General features: G+C 59.7%; 2 protein-coding genes across 4 annotated transcripts in view; one reads left to right on the forward strand and one right to left on the reverse strand.

Moving 5' to 3' along the window:
• The window catches only part of PDXDC1 (pyridoxal dependent decarboxylase domain containing 1), a 168995-nt gene that overhangs the window by 44204 nt on the left and 107842 nt on the right, over positions 1-16949 (forward strand). For 2 of the 3 annotated variants that reach the window (XM_056122370.1, XM_056122371.1), the window contains exon 24: positions 1130-1256. The exons of the other annotated variant lie outside the window; for it this stretch is intronic. In XM_056122370.1, the coding sequence (XP_055978345.1) occupies positions 1130-1189 (60 nt within the window). In that variant the 3' untranslated portion in view covers positions 1190-1256. Of the gene's footprint in view, positions 1-1129; positions 1257-16949 lie in introns of those variants that run through there. 3 annotated transcript variants of the gene reach the window in all.
• Positions 629-15988, reverse strand: NTAN1 (N-terminal asparagine amidase). The gene is made up of 10 exons (XM_056122380.1): positions 15859-15988; positions 9359-9461; positions 9218-9283; positions 8943-9051; positions 6281-6354; positions 4484-4537; positions 4025-4078; positions 2876-2973; positions 1184-1297; positions 629-820 (listed from the first exon to the last, which is right to left on the reverse strand). The coding sequence occupies exons 1-10, from the start codon at positions 15937-15939 to the stop codon at positions 644-646; spliced, it is 930 nt and encodes a 309-aa protein (XP_055978355.1). The 5' UTR covers positions 15940-15988; the 3' UTR covers positions 629-643.

The following is a 16949-nucleotide window of genomic DNA, read 5'->3' on the forward strand; positions in this document are numbered from 1 at the left end:
GAGATTTTTATAGACCTGTGAGATCAAGCTTTCTGAAATTTTCCTCTTATTCATGTACAACTATCTACATGAGTTTTAGATTTGATGCTTCTAAAATACTTGAGGGCCGAATAAAGTTTTTTTAGTCTCTGATGTCTGCCATCTCACTAAATTTTCTGCATTTTGTTTTGTTTTGAGCCACGCCGTAAGATGCTCAGGGGATACTTCCTGGCTTATGCACTCAGAGATCGCTACTGGCAGTGCTCTTGGGATGCCGGGGATTGAACCGGCCGGCCACAGGCAAGGCAGGTGCTGTACTGTCTGTCCAGCCCCGTGAATTTTCTCTATTTTCAAAACAAACTATTGTAACCTTTCTTTTAATCACTAGCTTAATAGACGTACTGAACTGACCTACGTCGCTGAAATAGCTGCTAACCCCCCCAAAATGCTGCTGCTTGGGGCTGGACAGTTAGTACGAGGGAAGCTGCTGCTCCGCATGTCAGTGACCCAAGTTCCTCCTAGAGGTTCCCTGGGCACCACCAAGAGGGAACCACAAACAAGCCTGAAGCAGAGCCTTTGCCAAAATAGGATTTTATTTTGAAAGTCACTTGAAAGACCCGAGTGGCGGACGCGGACCCCAGTCCCACGTTCAGCCCCCCCAGCTCTAGCTTCCCGGGGGGACCTTTTCCCACAAGCCGTCCTGGTTCTTCTTGTAGAGCAAAGCTTTGTTTCCAGGGAAGAGCGCGCCTGTGGGGGAGGGGTGCTTCTTCAGGAACATCAGAGTGGACCTGATGTGCTCCACGAAGTGCGGGGGCTCCGCCAGGGGGGACGTGGAGAGGTTCTGGGGAGAGAAGATTCGGGGCGGGGTGAGCGCCACTCCTTTGCCCTCTCCGTGGACGAAGTGATGTCCCTTAGACTCTGGTCACAGTCCGTGTTTCCCATCACTGTTGAAGAACTAAGGCAGGGTGCGAGTAGGAGAGTGGTGGGCTTACAGCTGCCTCTGGGCGCATGTTGGTCTGGGACCTACAGGACAGGGCCCCAGTGGGTACAGGAGTTACGGGGGGTTTGCCAGTGGCCCCCTAAAAGCGATTAACTACCCACAGAAGGGAAGGCAGCGGTCACCTAGTCTAAACCCTCTTTTTTCTTACAGATGAAGAAACCAGGGTCGAGAGTGTTAAGATTTGCCCAACCTGTATATTCTCACCTCTAGTATTTGCTTGTCATCTTGCTGCAACCAGAAATCCACATGTGGAAATGGCATCCAGGAATACGGTCCTATCCGAAGTTGTTCTGTCTTGGCATCGTAAATGCTAACCATCTAAAAGAGAACAGTTGAAGGACAGGACGTAAGGAACGGCACAGCTTCTCGAACCCTCCCCCTAATGTAAGCTCCAGTGTAGTCTAGCACGGAGGGCACTGGTCAGGGCGGTAAGCTTCTCGAAAATAACACAAACTGCTACTTACTGACGCTTCTGCTGTGTCTGGCACTGCACTTTGTGAGGGACATACATTGTTTGCTTTAGTCCTGACAACAGCCCTGCAGGAAGACAGGATTTGTCCCATTTTGACTCGGGGCCACAGCGCCCACAATCACATGTCCAGTAAGATTCTGAGCTGGACCGCGGACTGATGATGCAGAACTCGCTGCGACATGAACAGCCTCACGTGCCCCCCAGTCCACTAACTGCAGTGGGACTTAGAGTCCACTAACTGCAGTGTGGTGGGACTTAGCGTCCACTAACTGTGGTGTGACTTCCAAGCAAGCACGAAGCGCCACCGCGGGGCTGCAGTGATAGAGCGGGGAGCACGCCTGACTGGCACACAACCAACCCAGATCCTATCCCCGGCGTCCCAGAGGGCCCCCCAGCACCGCCAGGAGGGACTCCCGAGGGCAGTCCGGAGAAACTCCCCCGCCCCCCAGCATCGCCAGCTGTGGCCCAGAAACAAAACAAACCAAAAAGTGCTGATGAGCTGAAAGGACTAACGCCCCGTCCCCCGGCCCACTGGCCCGTTTTCCGCTTTACAGAACCATGTTCAGTCGCGTGTTCCGAGTACTGGCCGATCAAGGCTACTTCAAACACGGGAGGTTGGAAAGGAACTTTAGAAATGCTTTCAAAGTCGGCAAACTGACTCCAGACACGGCCAGTGAGAATGTCCGCGCCCCACAAGGGGACAGGTTTCCTCATTTCTCAGTCCAGCCTTCGGGCAGGGCTGAGCCCAGAGCCTCACACACACACAGAGCACCCGGCCCCAGCCCCGGCCCAGAGAGGGATCTTTCACCTGTGCTCAAACGGCACAGAAGCCTTGGGGCTCTCGTTTTCCTACTATAAAAATCAGGGTTTCGTCTTATTAAAAAGCGTCCTCTAGGGGCTGGAGCGACAGCACAGTGCTACCCAAGGCGTTTGCCTTGCACGCAGCTAACATCGATTCCCAGCATCCCATATGGTCCCCCGAGCACCGCCAGGAGTAATTCCTGAGTGCATGAGCCAGGAGTAACCCCTGAGCATCGCCGGGTGTGACCGAAAAAGAAAAAAAAAGCGTCCTCTAGCGGTCACTTTTAAACCTATTGGATCATTTGAGGTTACGCAGGTGGCGCCAGCAGAAGGCGCCCTGCTGACACGGGCCAGAGGCCAAGCACTTCGCCAGGTCAGTGGGCAGAGGGCTCTGTTGTCTGCCTGCAGATGCTGGCGGGGTCGTCCTGCCTTCTCCCGAACCCCAGGGCTGAGGGCCTCCTCCTGGCGCCTGCTCTGCCTGCACACGTGTGTCCCTGATCTCCCGCCCCCACTCTGAAGCAGCTCCATGTCACTTCCCATTCCTGCCCTCCGCCAGCCCAGGCCTCGAGAGCTGGACACCTCCGCAGCCCCACGTCCACCCCCCACAGTGAGCCCAGACTCACCGGGCCTCCCGTGAGGGCCCGCGCCGCACGCAGCTGCTCCTCGGGGCCGCGATCTCGGAAGGATGCACGGTAAATCTCGGCTGTTTTGATGTTCACAGCTGTGAGGAACACGGAAGACCTTGGAGTTGGCGGGGGGCTTGAGGAAAGGTGCCGCCTGCACCACAAGGAGCCCGGCAGGACAGGGATGACCCCGTGAGGGAGAGAAGGGGGGAACTGCAGCCCCCCACTAAGCCCCGCTGGGCCTGTGAGGCTGTGCCCGAGAGCAGAGAGAGGCACAGGAGACCCAGAACCTTCCTCCCACCCGTCCCGCATGCGTGTGTCTGGAGCACCGAGTGAGCTGGCGTGGGAGTCGTGGCAAGGGTGTGACCACACCTGGGCAGGGCACCAGCAGCCCCCCAGCCTCAGCCCCTGCCAAGGGAGCTGAGCACTGAGCAGCCGGCCCAGTCAGAATTCCCTGGGTAGAGTGTTTGCCTTGCACGCAGCTGACCCGGGTTCGATTCCCAGCATCCCACAGGGTCCCCCGAGCACCGCCAGGAGTAATTTCTGAGTGCAGAGCCAGGAGCAACCCCTGAGCATCGCCGGGTGTGACCCAAAAAGCAAAAAAAAAAAAAAGAAAAATCCCAGGAGGGCCACGCCCCCTCACCCAGCCCCAGTCCCCCAAAATGAAGATGCAAACACAAAACCACAGACTAAACTGGCACCCAGGTGACTGCTCGGGCCCAGCCCTTTGCCGCCTGCGGTGGGCCTCGGTCCTGGCTCACCCCCATCCATTCCAGCTCCACTCTTCACCGCACCCGGGCCCCAGGCAGTGGCTACGAACAGAACACCTGGGGCTGGAGCACAGTGCAGCGGGGAGGGTGCTTGCGTATGGCTGACCTGGGATCAGTCCACACGAGGGACCATGTGGGGTGCCGGGGATGGGTGAGTGTTGAGTCAGGAGGAAGCCCGTGTAGGTATTGCCAAGTGTGGCCCAAGACACACAAAAAACGGAACATGGGGCTGCCACCAGCGGTGGGCGCGTGCGCTGGGAAGGGACGGTGTCTCTTCCACTCTGTCACCGTCTCGGCACACCCATGCTGAGACTCAGAGGACACGTGCACGCTGCCAGGGCGCAGCCCGCCTCCCCGCCCGCCCCTGCGCGCCGCTCACCAATGCCGTAAATGACCGGAAAGTGGTTCTCGTTCTCCTCCCGGTCGTTTAGCTCTAACAGGGAAACAGAAATGCAGCAAGTGTGAGCAGCCACTTGCCTTGCCTCCTTGCCTACAACAGGCCAAGAAGGACCCCCGTACCCCACAACTGCAGAAATGATGGGGCCGTACTCATACTTCTGGACCCTGGGCACAGCCCCACCCCTGATCCCGCCCCCTTCCCCAGAAGCCCAGCAGGGAAGGAGAGCGGAGTGGGGGGGGCATCCGCATCCTTGTCACCACAGAGACTGATGGGGTTTGGACACTGGGTGCGGGAAGCCAGCTCCACTCGAGGGAAGAACCAAAAGCAGTGGCAGCACAGCCACCAACAAAGCCAGGGTGGGTGTTGGGCTGGGCCACCTCGGGATGAGGGCACAGTGGCCGGGAAGCCAGGCTCTGTTTGCGAGACAACGGAACTCACCTGTCACACATAATGTCACCAAGTGGATGTCGTCCTCTTGTCTGTCAAATTCACCTACAATTACAATTTTGAAGCTGGAGGTCAAAAACGTTCCTTAGGGGTTAAGGCACATGCCTTGCTCGCGGCCAGTCCAGGATGGACCCCCAGTACCACAGGGGTCAGAAAACGTTCCTTTCTGAGCAGAGCCCTCTCCCTGCAGCTGTGAGCACTGGCCCAGAGGACTCACAAGCTGTCCATTCTCCTGTGCTCGGGCCAATGCTCCTAGCTGGCCGCGGGCACTGGCCCCAGAGCCTTCAGCCCAGAGGGCTCACAGGCCATCCGTTCTCCCCTCCCAAGCTTTGGACAGGCAGATGATGTCACTCTTCCCCTAGGAAACTTCTCATCCTGATTTTCGGAGTTGTGGAAAGTAGGAGCTGCTCCTCAGGACACCGAGAACCCAGAGCGTAGGATCGGATGCTCCAGCCGATGCCTGCACCCGGGCTGCGTGAAGTCTCTTTTCCGTATTTTCCATATTTCCTGGGCACAGGTTAAGTACCCACCACACAGACAATTTCCTCATTTTTTTTCTGAGGGCAGCGGAGGGCATTCTCTACCACTGGGCACTCGGCCCCTTCCTCCTGCACTTCACTGGGCATAAACCTGCACATTCCAATACCCCCACAACAGACTCCCAGAGGGGGAGTGACCAGGACAAGGCCAAGCTCCCTCCCACAGCTACCCATGGTGCTGCAAACTTGACACTGGGCACTCTGGCACGTAAATGCATGCGCTATCCCTGCCCCCGGGCAATCCAGAACGAGGCCTCAGCTCGAACATAAGTGGGGCCAAAGACAGACAGTCCAGGGGTTAAGATGCATGCAGTCAGCCCTGGTTCGATCCCTGGCATCACCAGAAGTAGCCCCTGAGGACTGAGAGGAGTGGTCTGAAAATCAAAAACAAATACTTGCTCATCGCAGGAGCATGGACTCTGCATGCAGGAGTCCGGACCCTGGCACATGGTCCCGGGAGCACCACCAGGAGGGACATCTGAGCACAGAGCCAGGAGTAGCCCGAGCACCAGCAGGTGTGGCCCCAAATCTGTAACTTTTTTTGCTTCTTGGGTCACAAACCAGCGATGCACAGGGATAGTCCTGGCTCTGCACTCAGGAATTACTCCTGGCGGTGCTCAGAGGACCATATGGGATGCTGGGAACAGAACCTGAGTCAGCTGTGTGCAAGGCAAACGCCCCACCACTGTACTATCGCTCCAGCCCCTTGTTCTTGTTTTGGGGTCAGAACTGGTGGTGCTCAGGGCTTACTACTGGCTGGGTTCAGGGATCACTCCTGGCAGGGCTCAAGGGCTCATACAGGGTGCTGGGTCATACAGAACCCTGGTCAGTCATGTACAAGGCAAGTGCCCTCCCTGCTGTGCTTTCACTTGGCCCCTAATTTTACTTGCTAATTAAATCGGGGGGAAATGGTTATCCTCAGCAGTCCAATTCCCTGCAGGTGTGTTCCGTCCTCATACAATTCGGGGCATTCCTGATATCTGAAGGTCTCAGCTGTTGGCTTGAGCTTGCTGTTACAGGGGCCACTCCTGGGGCGCTCAGCCCCGTGTGCAGGCCAGAAAGCACCCCGGCATGAGGCCTCATCAGGCTTGGACTGTGCCTGGCCCTGCGGGCCCCCAAGCGGCCCTGTCTGTGGGGACCTGCGTCCACTGTGCCCGTACTCCCGGCTAGTCTACTGCTAGCTGGGGTTTCTGTTCAAGCCACACGGGCGACAGTGTCCATGAGAGCTGGGCAGGAACCGTGAACTTACTGAGCAGCTGATGTGTGAGCTTCTGAGACAGCTGCCTGTCGTCGCTGAAGCCGCCCACGAGGTGCACCTCCAGCCTGGCGGGAAACGGAGGCGTCAGGCGCCAGTGCTGGGGGGCCGGCCCCCGGCTCTCCCCACACCTCCAAGGCTCTAGTCACGCCCTGCCCGAGCGGTAGGCAGATCTGGGGGGCAAAGGCGCCGGGCAGCCCGTGGACACAAGGGAGCCAGCGAGCTTCCAGCCTAAGCACACACCTGCCAGCCACAGCAGGGTCCCAGCTTGGGGGCGGCACTGGTGCTGGGCACTCAGAGGACGGGCCGGGTGGGTTTGAAACCCAGCGTTTCCACCACAGGGGCCCCCCTGAACACTCGCCGGTCACCAGAAATGTGTCTGGGCCCAGCATTCACTTGGGAAACTGCCAGCCATCGGCCTCTGGGGGCACCACTGCGCCCACGGCCCGGGGATGTTGAGAACTCCAGGGGCAGCGCCTGTCTCCCTGGGGCCTGGGGGTACAGGCTGGGAACGTGAAGCTGCATTTCCTGCCGGCGTCCCAGGGAAGGAGCCAGAACCTCCCACGCTCCCTGCGGGCTGAGCTGCAGCGGTCCCATCGCCCTGTCCTAACGCTGCTGGGAAGGGGCGCCCGGAGGTCGCGGGCCACCCTCCCAGGGATGCAGGAGGTCTTGCTCAGGAGCGTTCACAGGGCAGCCCGACCGCAGTCATGCAGTCAGGTAGAAGGAAAACACCAACATGGAACCGAGAATCAGATCTGGAGCCCAAACTCAATGCTAAAGACATCTGTGCCCCAGCATTCACCATGGGGCCAATCACAAAGGCCAGGATCCGGAAAGCACCTAAGGGAGCTGGGTGGGTGGGTGGGGGGCCCACAGGCACAGAGACTAGAGCAAAGATGAGATGATGCTGTTTGCTGCTACATCTGGAGGGGATCTGGCTCAGTGGGGTCAGGAGGGAGGGGCAGACACAGACCGACCTCTCTCATACAAAGAATCAACAGCGAAGAGCAAATGCCCAAGGTAGCAGCACCTGCGAGCTGGTCCGCTGAGAGGGCTTACCGCAACGTGGCGAGGGGATGGGGACTGCAGTGGGCACGACACCACGACGGTGGCAGAGGAAGGTGGACCCCTGGTGGAGCGGGCAGCAGTAGAAGAGTGCGTGCATAGAGACCTGCCATTGGGGCGGGAGCGATAGCACAATGGGGAGGGCGTCTGCCCTGCACGCAGGCAACCTGGGTTCGATCCCCGAACACCGCCAGGAGTGATTCCTGAGTGCATGAGCCAGGAGTAACTTACCCCTGTGCATCGCCGGGTGTGACCGAAAAGCAAAAAAAAAAAAAAAAAAAAAGACCTACCATCCAGCACTGCAAATGGTGGTGTCCAGAACTTTAGTAACTTTTAAAAAATAAGCAGAAGTGGATCTGGGGCGGGAGAGATAAGACAGTAAGACAGTGGGGAAGGCACATGCCCTGTGCGTGGCGGGCCTGGTACCACAGCGGGTCCCGGCAGCCTGGGGCGAGCCCTGAGTGCGGCGAGTGCGGGCCCAGTGCCCTCCCCTCCAAATAAGTAACAGAAGGCAACGAAAAGGAACCCTTCCTTCCTGGGGCTGAGAAGTGCAGCCCAGCAGGTCGGGCACTTGCCTTGCACGACGCTAACCCGGGCGGATCTGCAGCAAACCCTATGGTCCCCCGAGCACCATCAGGAGTGAATGCTGAGTGCAGAGCCAGGAGTAAGCCCTGAGCATCGCTGGGTGTGGCAAAAAAAATCCAGAAACAAATTTTTAGCAAGTCAATAAAAATCAAGTTACCTTTTGTCTCAGTTTGGGGGCGACACCCAGTGGTGCTCAGGGCTGATTCCTGGTGCTGAGCTCGGGGATCACGCCTGGCAGAGCTTGGGGAACCATACGGGGTGCTGGAGATTGAACCCGGGTCGGCCCCGTGCACAGTGAGCTGCATGATCTGCGGTACAGCAGCAGCTCTGCGTGTTGACCCCAGAAGCTGATTTTCTTCAGTTTCCTTTTGCGGCCACACCCAGCAAGGATCACAGGGGCTGCTCGTGGCTCTGCATACAGGGGTCACTCCTGGCAGTGCTTGGGGGACTCGCTGCTGTCCTATCGCCCTGGCCTGAAGCTGCCTTCCTTTTCTTTTTTGCTTTCTGGATCACACCCAGTGATACTCAGGGGCTACTCCTGGCTCTGCACTCAGGAATCACTCCTGGCGGTGCTTGGGGACCATACGGGATGCTGGGAATCAAACCCGGGTCAGCCACGTACAAGGCAAACACCCTACCCGCTGTGCTATCGCTCTGGCCTGAAGCGGCCTTCCTAAGTCCTGGGCTCTTTGTGCTTGTATGTGACCAGGACAGTCCCCTGGCGCTACAGAGGCCAGCGGGCAGCAGGCCACACCCTTCACGGCAGGTGAGCTGAGGGGATGCACAGTGGGGGCCGGGCGGGGTGGCCAGCTTGGGCCGGGGCACTGCCCGGGTGCTTCCCGCAGCCCATCTTGCATTGCTGACTGTCCACTGCAGGCCAGGCCCTGCCTGTGTCACTCCCCATCACGTCTGGGGTGACCCATCAAGGTCGTGCAGAGGGGAAGCGGGAAGGGGGCCCTGAGAGGAACCCAGTCGGCAGGGTCTGCGGGCGAGGGGCTGGGCTCACCTTCCACACTGTGAGTGCTCGGAGAAGGCCCGGACAGAGCTGATGATCAAGGCCACCTCGGCCTTGGTGTCTGAGCCGTCGCAGTGGGTCAGGCAGGTGGCGCCGCTACCTGGAGGACAAGGGCGAAACGAGCCGGGTTACCGGCCGCAGGCAGCAGGCCAAGGCTGTCCACGGGTGCTGTCCTCACCGCGGCCAAGCCTGCAAGAGAGAGAAGCGGGCACCTGCACGGCCTCGCCAGCCCCTGGGGAGCAGAGCGCCAGGGAGCACCGTCCTACCTGTGTGTCTCAGGATCACAATGTGACAAGTGGTGGCATCGTCAGAGCCCAGAACGGAGATGGAGCCTGTTTGGAAAAGGAAGAGAATAAAACACGCCGCCGCCTGCCGGGGAGGCGCCCCACTCGCTGCTCCTGACCTACCATCCTCGGGGGAGGTCACTGCCAGCTCCCTTTGCTGAACATACAGAAGGCCCTGGGGTCCCACTTGCTGAACGCACTGAGCTCTGAGCAGTCTGGCTCTTTCCTGTTTAATTAGAAAAAAAGAAAAAAAATAGTCATGGACATTAGTGAGCAGTAAGGGGGCGAGCGGGCCGTTGTGGGCGAGGGAACAAGAGAGATCGCAGGCAGGTGGTCCCTGGCTACACACGGCAAGTGGCCAGCACGACGGTGGACAGGGTGCATCCTTTCCCCAAGAAAATCAGGTGGGGGCACCTTCTGTGTCCCGTGCAAAGTCCTCTCCCTGAGGCCTAACTCAAGAGCATGAGCGTGGCTGAGCTCACGGGCAGATGGACAGATGCATCAGCAGCCTGGTTAAAGGGTCCAGTGGAAGCCACACATGGGGTCAGACGTCTCCTAGCACTCAGAAATCGCTCCTGGAGGTGCTCGGGGGACCATACGGGATGCCTGGGATCGAACCTGGGTAGGCTGCATGCAAGGCAAATGCCCTCCCCACCATACCATCTGTCCAGACCCAGATTCGATTCTTTGTTTTTATTTATTTTGCTGTTGGGATCACACCCAGCTATGCTTAGGGGTTGCTCCTGGCTCTGCACTCAGGAATTACTCCTGGCAGTGCTCGGGGACCATATAGGATGCCCAGGATTGAACCTGGGTTGACCGTGTGCAAGGCAAACTCCCTACCTGCTGTGCTATCACTCAGGCCCTATTCAATTCTTTATTGCCAACAGACATAAACTACTTTTCCTCTCAAAAAAAATCATCAAACGGAGGGGCTGGGGCGATAGTCTGGTGGGTAAGGTATCTGCCTGGCACGCGGCCAACTTGGGTTCCCTGGCACTCCACGGGGTCCCCCAAGCACCGCCAGGAGTGATCCCTGAGCCCAGAGTCAGGGGGAAGTCTGGAGCAGGGTACAGGATGACACCGGGGAGGGAGGTGGTCACTGGGGCTGGAACACCAATGCCTGAAACTAACTCCTGAGTGATGTGGTATCCCAGGGGGATTCAATAATAAGCAGATAAAGTTAATCCATCGGGCCAGTGCCACGTCCCCCTGGAGCGGTCACCACTTAGAGCTGGTGAGCACTGCGCTCTGCTCTCTGTGACTGACAGAGGAAACCGTGCTGAAGGATCCTTGCACCTCAACTGGCCAATCAAAAAGAAGTTTGTTTCAGAAGAGCAGGACCTTAGAAAGAAAAAAAGTTTTTTTAAAGAGTAAACCCTGAGGGGGTATGGTGCTGCCAGCAGGTCAACCTGTACCTGTGAGGCGAGTGCATCAGCAGCCTGATGGCGCCTTCAGACTTCCAGATACCCCAAAATTGCTGCTGTGCCTTTGGCCAGACCAAAAAAACTTGGGGCAAAGTTTACCAAGAAAGTAAACGGCCAAGAGTTAGGTATGTGGGAAACACACCCACAACCACCTCCGGCTCAGCTGTGTAATTGGAGGCAAGGCCTCTCTGGTTCCTGATTGAACTGGTTAATGGCCATGATCCCAGAGACTCAGAAATGAATCTCGGAACCCAGCGGCTTTAGGTAGAAATGCGTCCAGTCTCTACAGTAGGCTACCGGTGCTGGGCCAACCCAGGTGGAAACAGGTTTCGTGCCTTGGCCTGTTCCCCCGGCGGCCTGGTGGCCGTCATCCTCCAGAGGCCACTGGACAGTCAGGTTTGGGCCCACAGTGACAAGACATGTTGGGCCTCACGGAATGGGGGTGGAGCCGGCCCTTTCCTCCCCACCCCAACGAGACCCCAAGTCATCACCCACAAACGGCCTCTCTGGCTCCTGATCAAGCTGCTTAATGGCCATGATCCCAGACACTCAGAAACAAATCTCAAAACCCAGTGGCTTTTGGCAGAAAAGCGTCCAGATCCCACAGTAGGTTACTGTCGCCGTGCCACCCCAGGGGGGAAAGGGTGTTGTCCCTCCACCTGCTCCCCCTTGGCGGCTCGGTGGCCGTCATCCTCCAGAGGCCATTGGACAGGTCTGGGCCCGCAGTGACGAAATTTGTTGGGACTCACAGGATGGGGGTGGAGCCAGTCCTGGTCTCCCCTTCCCAACGAGACCCCAAGTCATCGCCCACGAACAGCCTCTCTGGCTCCTGATCAAGCTGCTCAACGGCCATGATCCCAGAGACTCAGGAGCAAATCTCGGAACCCAGTGGCTTTTGGCAGAAATCCCTCCAGATTTAAGTGTTAAAATTTTGGAATTTCAAAATCACATGGCCCTACTGCAGCCACACGACATCGTATGTTATTCATAACCAGCAATAGAAAACAAACTGTCTACTGTTGCCTTTTCAGCAGATCTGAGTGTTGGGGTAAAATCTCTGGTGACAAAATACTGAATGTGATCAAAGTAGAGAGAGAGTAATGTGGAACTCATCTGCCTCACAGGTAGGGGGAGGGGGAGGGATGGGGGTATCCTGGGGTTTTTGGTGGTGGAGAATGGGCACTGGTGAAGGTACGGGTGTTTCATTGTATGACCGAGACTTAAACTCGAGAGCTTTGTAACTGCTCTCACGGTGATTCAATAAATAAAATTATAAAAAATGGAAAAAATAAATAAAATGAAACCTTATAGTGAAAAAAAAAGAGTAAGCCCTGAGCACCACCAGATGTGGACCAATAAACAAACAAACAAACAAAAGGAAAAGGTTGGACATGGCCAGAAGTCGGCAGAGGAGCACTGGCCTTGAAAATGTGAGGCCCTGAGTTCAATTGCTGATGCAACAAAAAAAAATAACAATTATAATAATAACTTGCCAGGGAAGGCACTGAAGAAGGGGGGCTGCTCCCCACGGGAAACCGTATATATAACCTGGGTCAAAGGTGGAGGGGCTGGGGCTTGAAACACCTGAAACGATTTATCAGTAGCATTGTAAACCACAGGATCTTAAGCACTGCCAGGAGGGATTCCTGAGTGCTGAGCCAGAAGGAACCCCTGAGCATGGGTTGACCAAAAAGAGAAAAACCACATGAGAGAGAGAAAGGAGGGAGGGAGGGAGGGAAGGAAGGGAGGAAGGGAGGAAGGATGGAAGGAAGGAAGGAAGGAAGGAAGGAAGGAAGGAAGGAAGGAAGGAAGGAGGGAGCTGATACCAATTTTAACTTAGTTCAGGGGCACTGCTGCTAGTTTTAACTTTGTTTAGCTCATTAAAATGTAACTGGAGGAGGGTAGGAGCGATAGCACAGCGGGGAGGGCGTTTGCCTTGCACGTGGCTGACACGGGTTCAATCTCTGGTATCCCATATGGTCCCCAAAGCACCGCCAGGAGTGACACCTGATAGACCTTCTGCAGAGCCAGAGCCAGGAGTAACCCCTGAGTTATCCCCTTTTGGGTGTGACCCAAAAAGCAAAAAAAATAATGATGATGATGACCCCATGGCTGGTGGCTAGGCAGGTCCAGAGCTGCCACCACAGCTGTTCTGCCAAGGGGCTGAGCACCTGGGGCGCCTCTCCTGGCTCTCTGTGCCTCGGGGCCCTCTGCCACTCTGCCCGAGGGGGCATCTCCCACGTGCTCAGGCCCATGGCGCTACAGTGATAATGCCGGGGAGCAGGGCGCCTCCCCAGCCCTGCCCTGGCCGAACGGCGGACGGGCTGCCGCGGGTACCTCTAGGCACACGGCGGGGGGTGAGGCAGATTCCAGACCAGACACGGTCTGCCACACAGCTGAAGGCAGACAACACGCCGAAACACGGCGGGAGGAGCGTGGCCCTCGGTGTGGCTGGACATCTCACGGCCCTGATCGTTCCCTTACGAGCAGGGGGCGGAGGGCCGGAGCGACAGTACAGCGGCAGAGTGCCCGCCTCGCACACAGCTGGCCAGGCTTCGACCGCATCCCGAAGGGCCCCCTGAGCGCCCGCAGGAGGAACCCCGAGCATCACAGATGCGGCCCCAAAATAAAGCAAACGAAAGAAGAAACCAAAAGGGGCAGGGCTGAGTGAAGCTTTTCCTTCCTCCCTGCCGCTTGAAGCTGGGGGTGGGGGCTGGAGGGTCAGCCCAGTGGCAAAGCACGGCGGCATGTCCCGCCCCTCCCCATTCCCCCAAGACCCTCTGCACCCTCTGAATCTCGCCGCCCCGGCCGGCCGGCCGCCCTCCGCCCTTCCCCACTCACGGGCACCGGGCCAGCGCACGTCCTTCTGCCCAAGTCTGCCTGGACCGCAAACACAGGGGCCCTGCCCCAGCGCTTCCTGCTACACAAACGCTCCCGCACGAGGGTGCTGGAGCCTGTTTCCTCGAAAGGCCGGAAGCGCCCTGGGGACCCTGAAGATGCCCCTTCCCCAGCCCCCCGTGCCGCTGAGCGCGCTGTCGGCCTCCTCATCTCTGAAACTGCCCTGGCCCAGCCCTGACTCCACCAGGTGCTGCCGTGGCAGTGACGTGACAGGGGCGAGATCGCGCAGGAGCGGGCAAGAGCCTCTCGTGCCAAGTCTGCAAGTGCCCGGCGGGTGGCGATTAATGTGGCCGCTGTCCACCCCCTCTCCCACTTGTTTTCCCTCCGGGTGGTTCTGGGCCACCCCGGCAGTGCTCAGGGCTCGCTCCTGGCGGCGTTCAGGGGAAAGCAGGGGGTGTCGGGGACCGAACCTGGGCCAGGCGCTCTACCCCGCCGCTGGGCCTCCGCGGCCCCACGACCGCTGTGCCCTTCCCGCGTGGGGGCCATCTCGACGTAGCCCCTTCCTCTGCGAGTCCTGGCCCACCTCCTGGGCTCCCAGACGGCCCGGTCTGCGCCACCTGGAGCTTCTGAATCCCTCGCGTCCTAGGACCTTCCTGCTACCTGCGTGGCTGGGGCCACTCCCCACCCGGGCGTTTCCGGAGACCCTCACCGCGGTGCAGGATCGCAAGCCGAAGTCCGCTAAGCAAGGACTAGGACCGAGTGTGACTGTGTGTGCGTCTGCTGCGCTTCGGGCGCCACACCCAGCAGTGCTCAGGGCTTGCTCCCGTGGGGGGCAGGGGCTGGACCCCGCGTTGGCCGCATGAGGGGCAGTGCCTCGGCCCTTGCACTGTCTCTCGCTGGAGAGCAGCTCTGGGAAGTCCTGCCGGGGAGCTCCCACAGGCGCGCCCGTCCACAGCGCCGCTGGGCTCGGGGCTGGAGCTTTGGGCAGAGTGGGCAGGGCGGGAAGGACGCGAACCACACCGGACCCAGCCGGGCAGAGCGCGGGCAGCGGGGGTGGGGGACACTGCGAGGTTCTGAACGAGCCCTGACAGGCCGCGCCCAGCCGCGAGAGCCTGGCTCAGCCTGAGGACAACCCCGCCCCTAGGCCGGACCTCATGCTCTTTCTTGAGGTTTTAGGGCGACATCCAGCTGTGCTCAGTGATCAGGAGCCAAGGGGTGTTGGGGTCTGGAGCGAGGGCACAGCGGGAAGGGCGTCTGCCTTGCACCCGTCAACCCGGGCTCGATCCCCACCGCCCCACTGGGCTCCCCAAGCGCCACCAGGAGTGATTCCGTAGTGCAGAGCCAGGAGAACCCCTGAGCGCCGCGAGGCGACCCAGAAAGCAAAAAGGAGAAAAAGTGAAAACAAGGGGTGCCGGGGTCGAACCACAGCTCCCCGCTGTGCTGCTCCCCGCCCCCTTCTCCTGGCAGGAACAGCTTCAACGGCCGCCCGGCCGCTCCGAACACAAACGCCTTCCGCTGCTCTCGCCGCAAACCAGCCCTGTCCGTCCTAGAGCCTTCCAGAAGCCTCCAGAAGCCGGGCGGCGCTCGCACTGCGGGCCCAGGTGACCCCCAAGCAGGGTTCGGGCACTGCCGGGGCACCCGTGGGTGCTGTTCTGTAGGACCGCTCTCTCCGGGCAGCCGCCCCCGCCTGCGGGGAGCACTCTCCGGGAGCTGCCGGGAGGAGGCTTGAGGCGCGGGCGGGCTGGCACGCAGCCAAGCCGCTGGGGCCCAGCACGGCAGGGGGCGCGGGCAGCCGAGGGCCCTCCCGAGCACCAGGATCCGGCCCCGAGCCCAAGGGCGGTGCGGCGAGGGCCACGGGGCCAGGGCCGGGGACGGCGGCCCGCACACCCGCGCCCCGCCCCGGGCTCCTGTGCTCCACCCGCCTGGCTCTGCCCGCGCGCCCCTGCGGACCGGCGCCGCGAACGTGTGCCAGGGTCGAGGGTCCCAGCCCTTTCCGAGAAAGAGGCCCTCGAGGCGCCGCGAGATCCGAAGCGCTTCGGCCGAGCTCGGGCTGGAGGCCGGCAGGGGTCGTCTCAGCCCCCGGGGGGCCCCGAGGCGCCGGGTCGCCTGGAACCCGCGCTCCGCCGGCTGAGCCCGCGTGCGGGGCCCGCGCCCCCCACGGGGCCCCAACGCGCGCGACGGCACGCGCCGGCCCGGTCCGGACCCCAGAACCGCCTGCCCCGGGCCCGGCCTGCGCCAGGTCCCCCCGCTGGGCGCCCAGAGGCCCCCCGGGCCGAGCCCGGAGGGGCGGGCGGGGCCTGGGCGGGGTCCCGGGCGCGCGCCCCCGGGCCTCCCTGAAGCTCCGCCCGGCCCGCTCACCTCCAGCCGCGGGTGGGCGCGGGCCAGGTCCCCCGCGGCCTGCGGCAGCCGCACCCGCCGGCCCTCCGCGAGCAGCGGCATCTCGCCGGCGGCCGCCCGAGGCCCAGGGAGGCGGCGCCCCCGCCCCCGCCCCCGCCGCGCCGTCGCCTCCGCCCGGGCCGCCCCGCCGCGGGCGCCGCCGGGACGCCGGGTGGGGGAGGCGGCGCGCGGAGGCTCGCGGGAGCCGGGTCTGGGCGCTGGGGCGCTGGGGGATGTAGTCCGGCCGGCGCCCGCCGCCTCCCGCCCGCCCCCCTCGGGAGGCCCAATTGCTTGCGGGCTGTGGTCTGGCGCGGCGGTTTCTGTTTCGGTTTTTTCCTGTTGACAAGCTGCTGGTTCAACTACCTTTTTAGTTTCGATTTTTATTAGTGAGACACCATAAGGAACAGCTGTAGCCTTACAATTTTTTTCTTCTTTTTTTCAGCTTTTTGGGTCACACCGGGGCAATGCATAGGGGTGACTCCTGGCTCTGCTCTCAGGAATCACTCCTGGCGGTGCTCGGGAGACCCCATGGGATGCTGGGAATCTGGGTCGGCTGCATGCAAGGCAAACACACTTCCCGCTGTGCTATCGCTCCAGCCCCCAGACTTACTGATTTTTGTGCTTGGGTTTCAATTATACAATGATCAAATACCCATCCCTCCACTAGTGCCCATTTTCCACCACCACGGGTCCCAGTATCCCTCCCACTCCCTATCCCCCCCCCTCATCCCACCCTGCCTCTGTGGCAGGGCATTCCCTTTTGTTCTCTCTCTCCTTTTGGGTGTTTGGTCTGCGAAAGAGGCACCGAGTGGCGATCATGTTCAGTCTATAGTCTACTTTCAGCATGCTTCTCCCATCCTGGGAGGATCCTCCCAATACCCTTTATTTGGTGCTCCCTTCTCTATCTGAGCTCCTTTTTCCCCTAGCATGTATGGCTGGCCTCCAAGCCATGGAGCAAAATTCCTGGTACTAATCTCGGCTATTCTTGGGTGTTAGTCTCCTATTTTGTTACTTTATGTTCCCCAGATGAATGCAATCTTTCTATGTCTGTCCCTCTCTTTCTGACTCATTTC

This window comes from Sorex fumeus, unplaced genomic scaffold, assembly GCF_029834395.1.
Source record: "Sorex fumeus unplaced genomic scaffold, SorFum_2.1 ptg000045l, whole genome shotgun sequence".
In the NCBI taxonomy this organism is placed as follows: domain Eukaryota; kingdom Metazoa; phylum Chordata; class Mammalia; order Eulipotyphla; family Soricidae; genus Sorex; species Sorex fumeus.

Coding starts and splice junctions, on each gene's coding strand:
- NTAN1 (XM_056122380.1), bottom strand. CDS start 15,939: ATGCCGCTGCTCGCGGAGGGCCGGCGGGTGCGGCTGCCGCAGGCCGCG. Junction 9,284..9,358: donor AGTGACCTCCCCCGAGGATG/GTAGGTCAGGAG, acceptor TTTTCCAAACAG/GCTCCATCTCCGTTCTGGGC. Junction 1,298..2,875: donor GGGCCCTCACGGGAGGCCCG/GTGAGTCTGGGC, acceptor GTTCTCTTTTAG/ATGGTTAGCATTTACGATGC.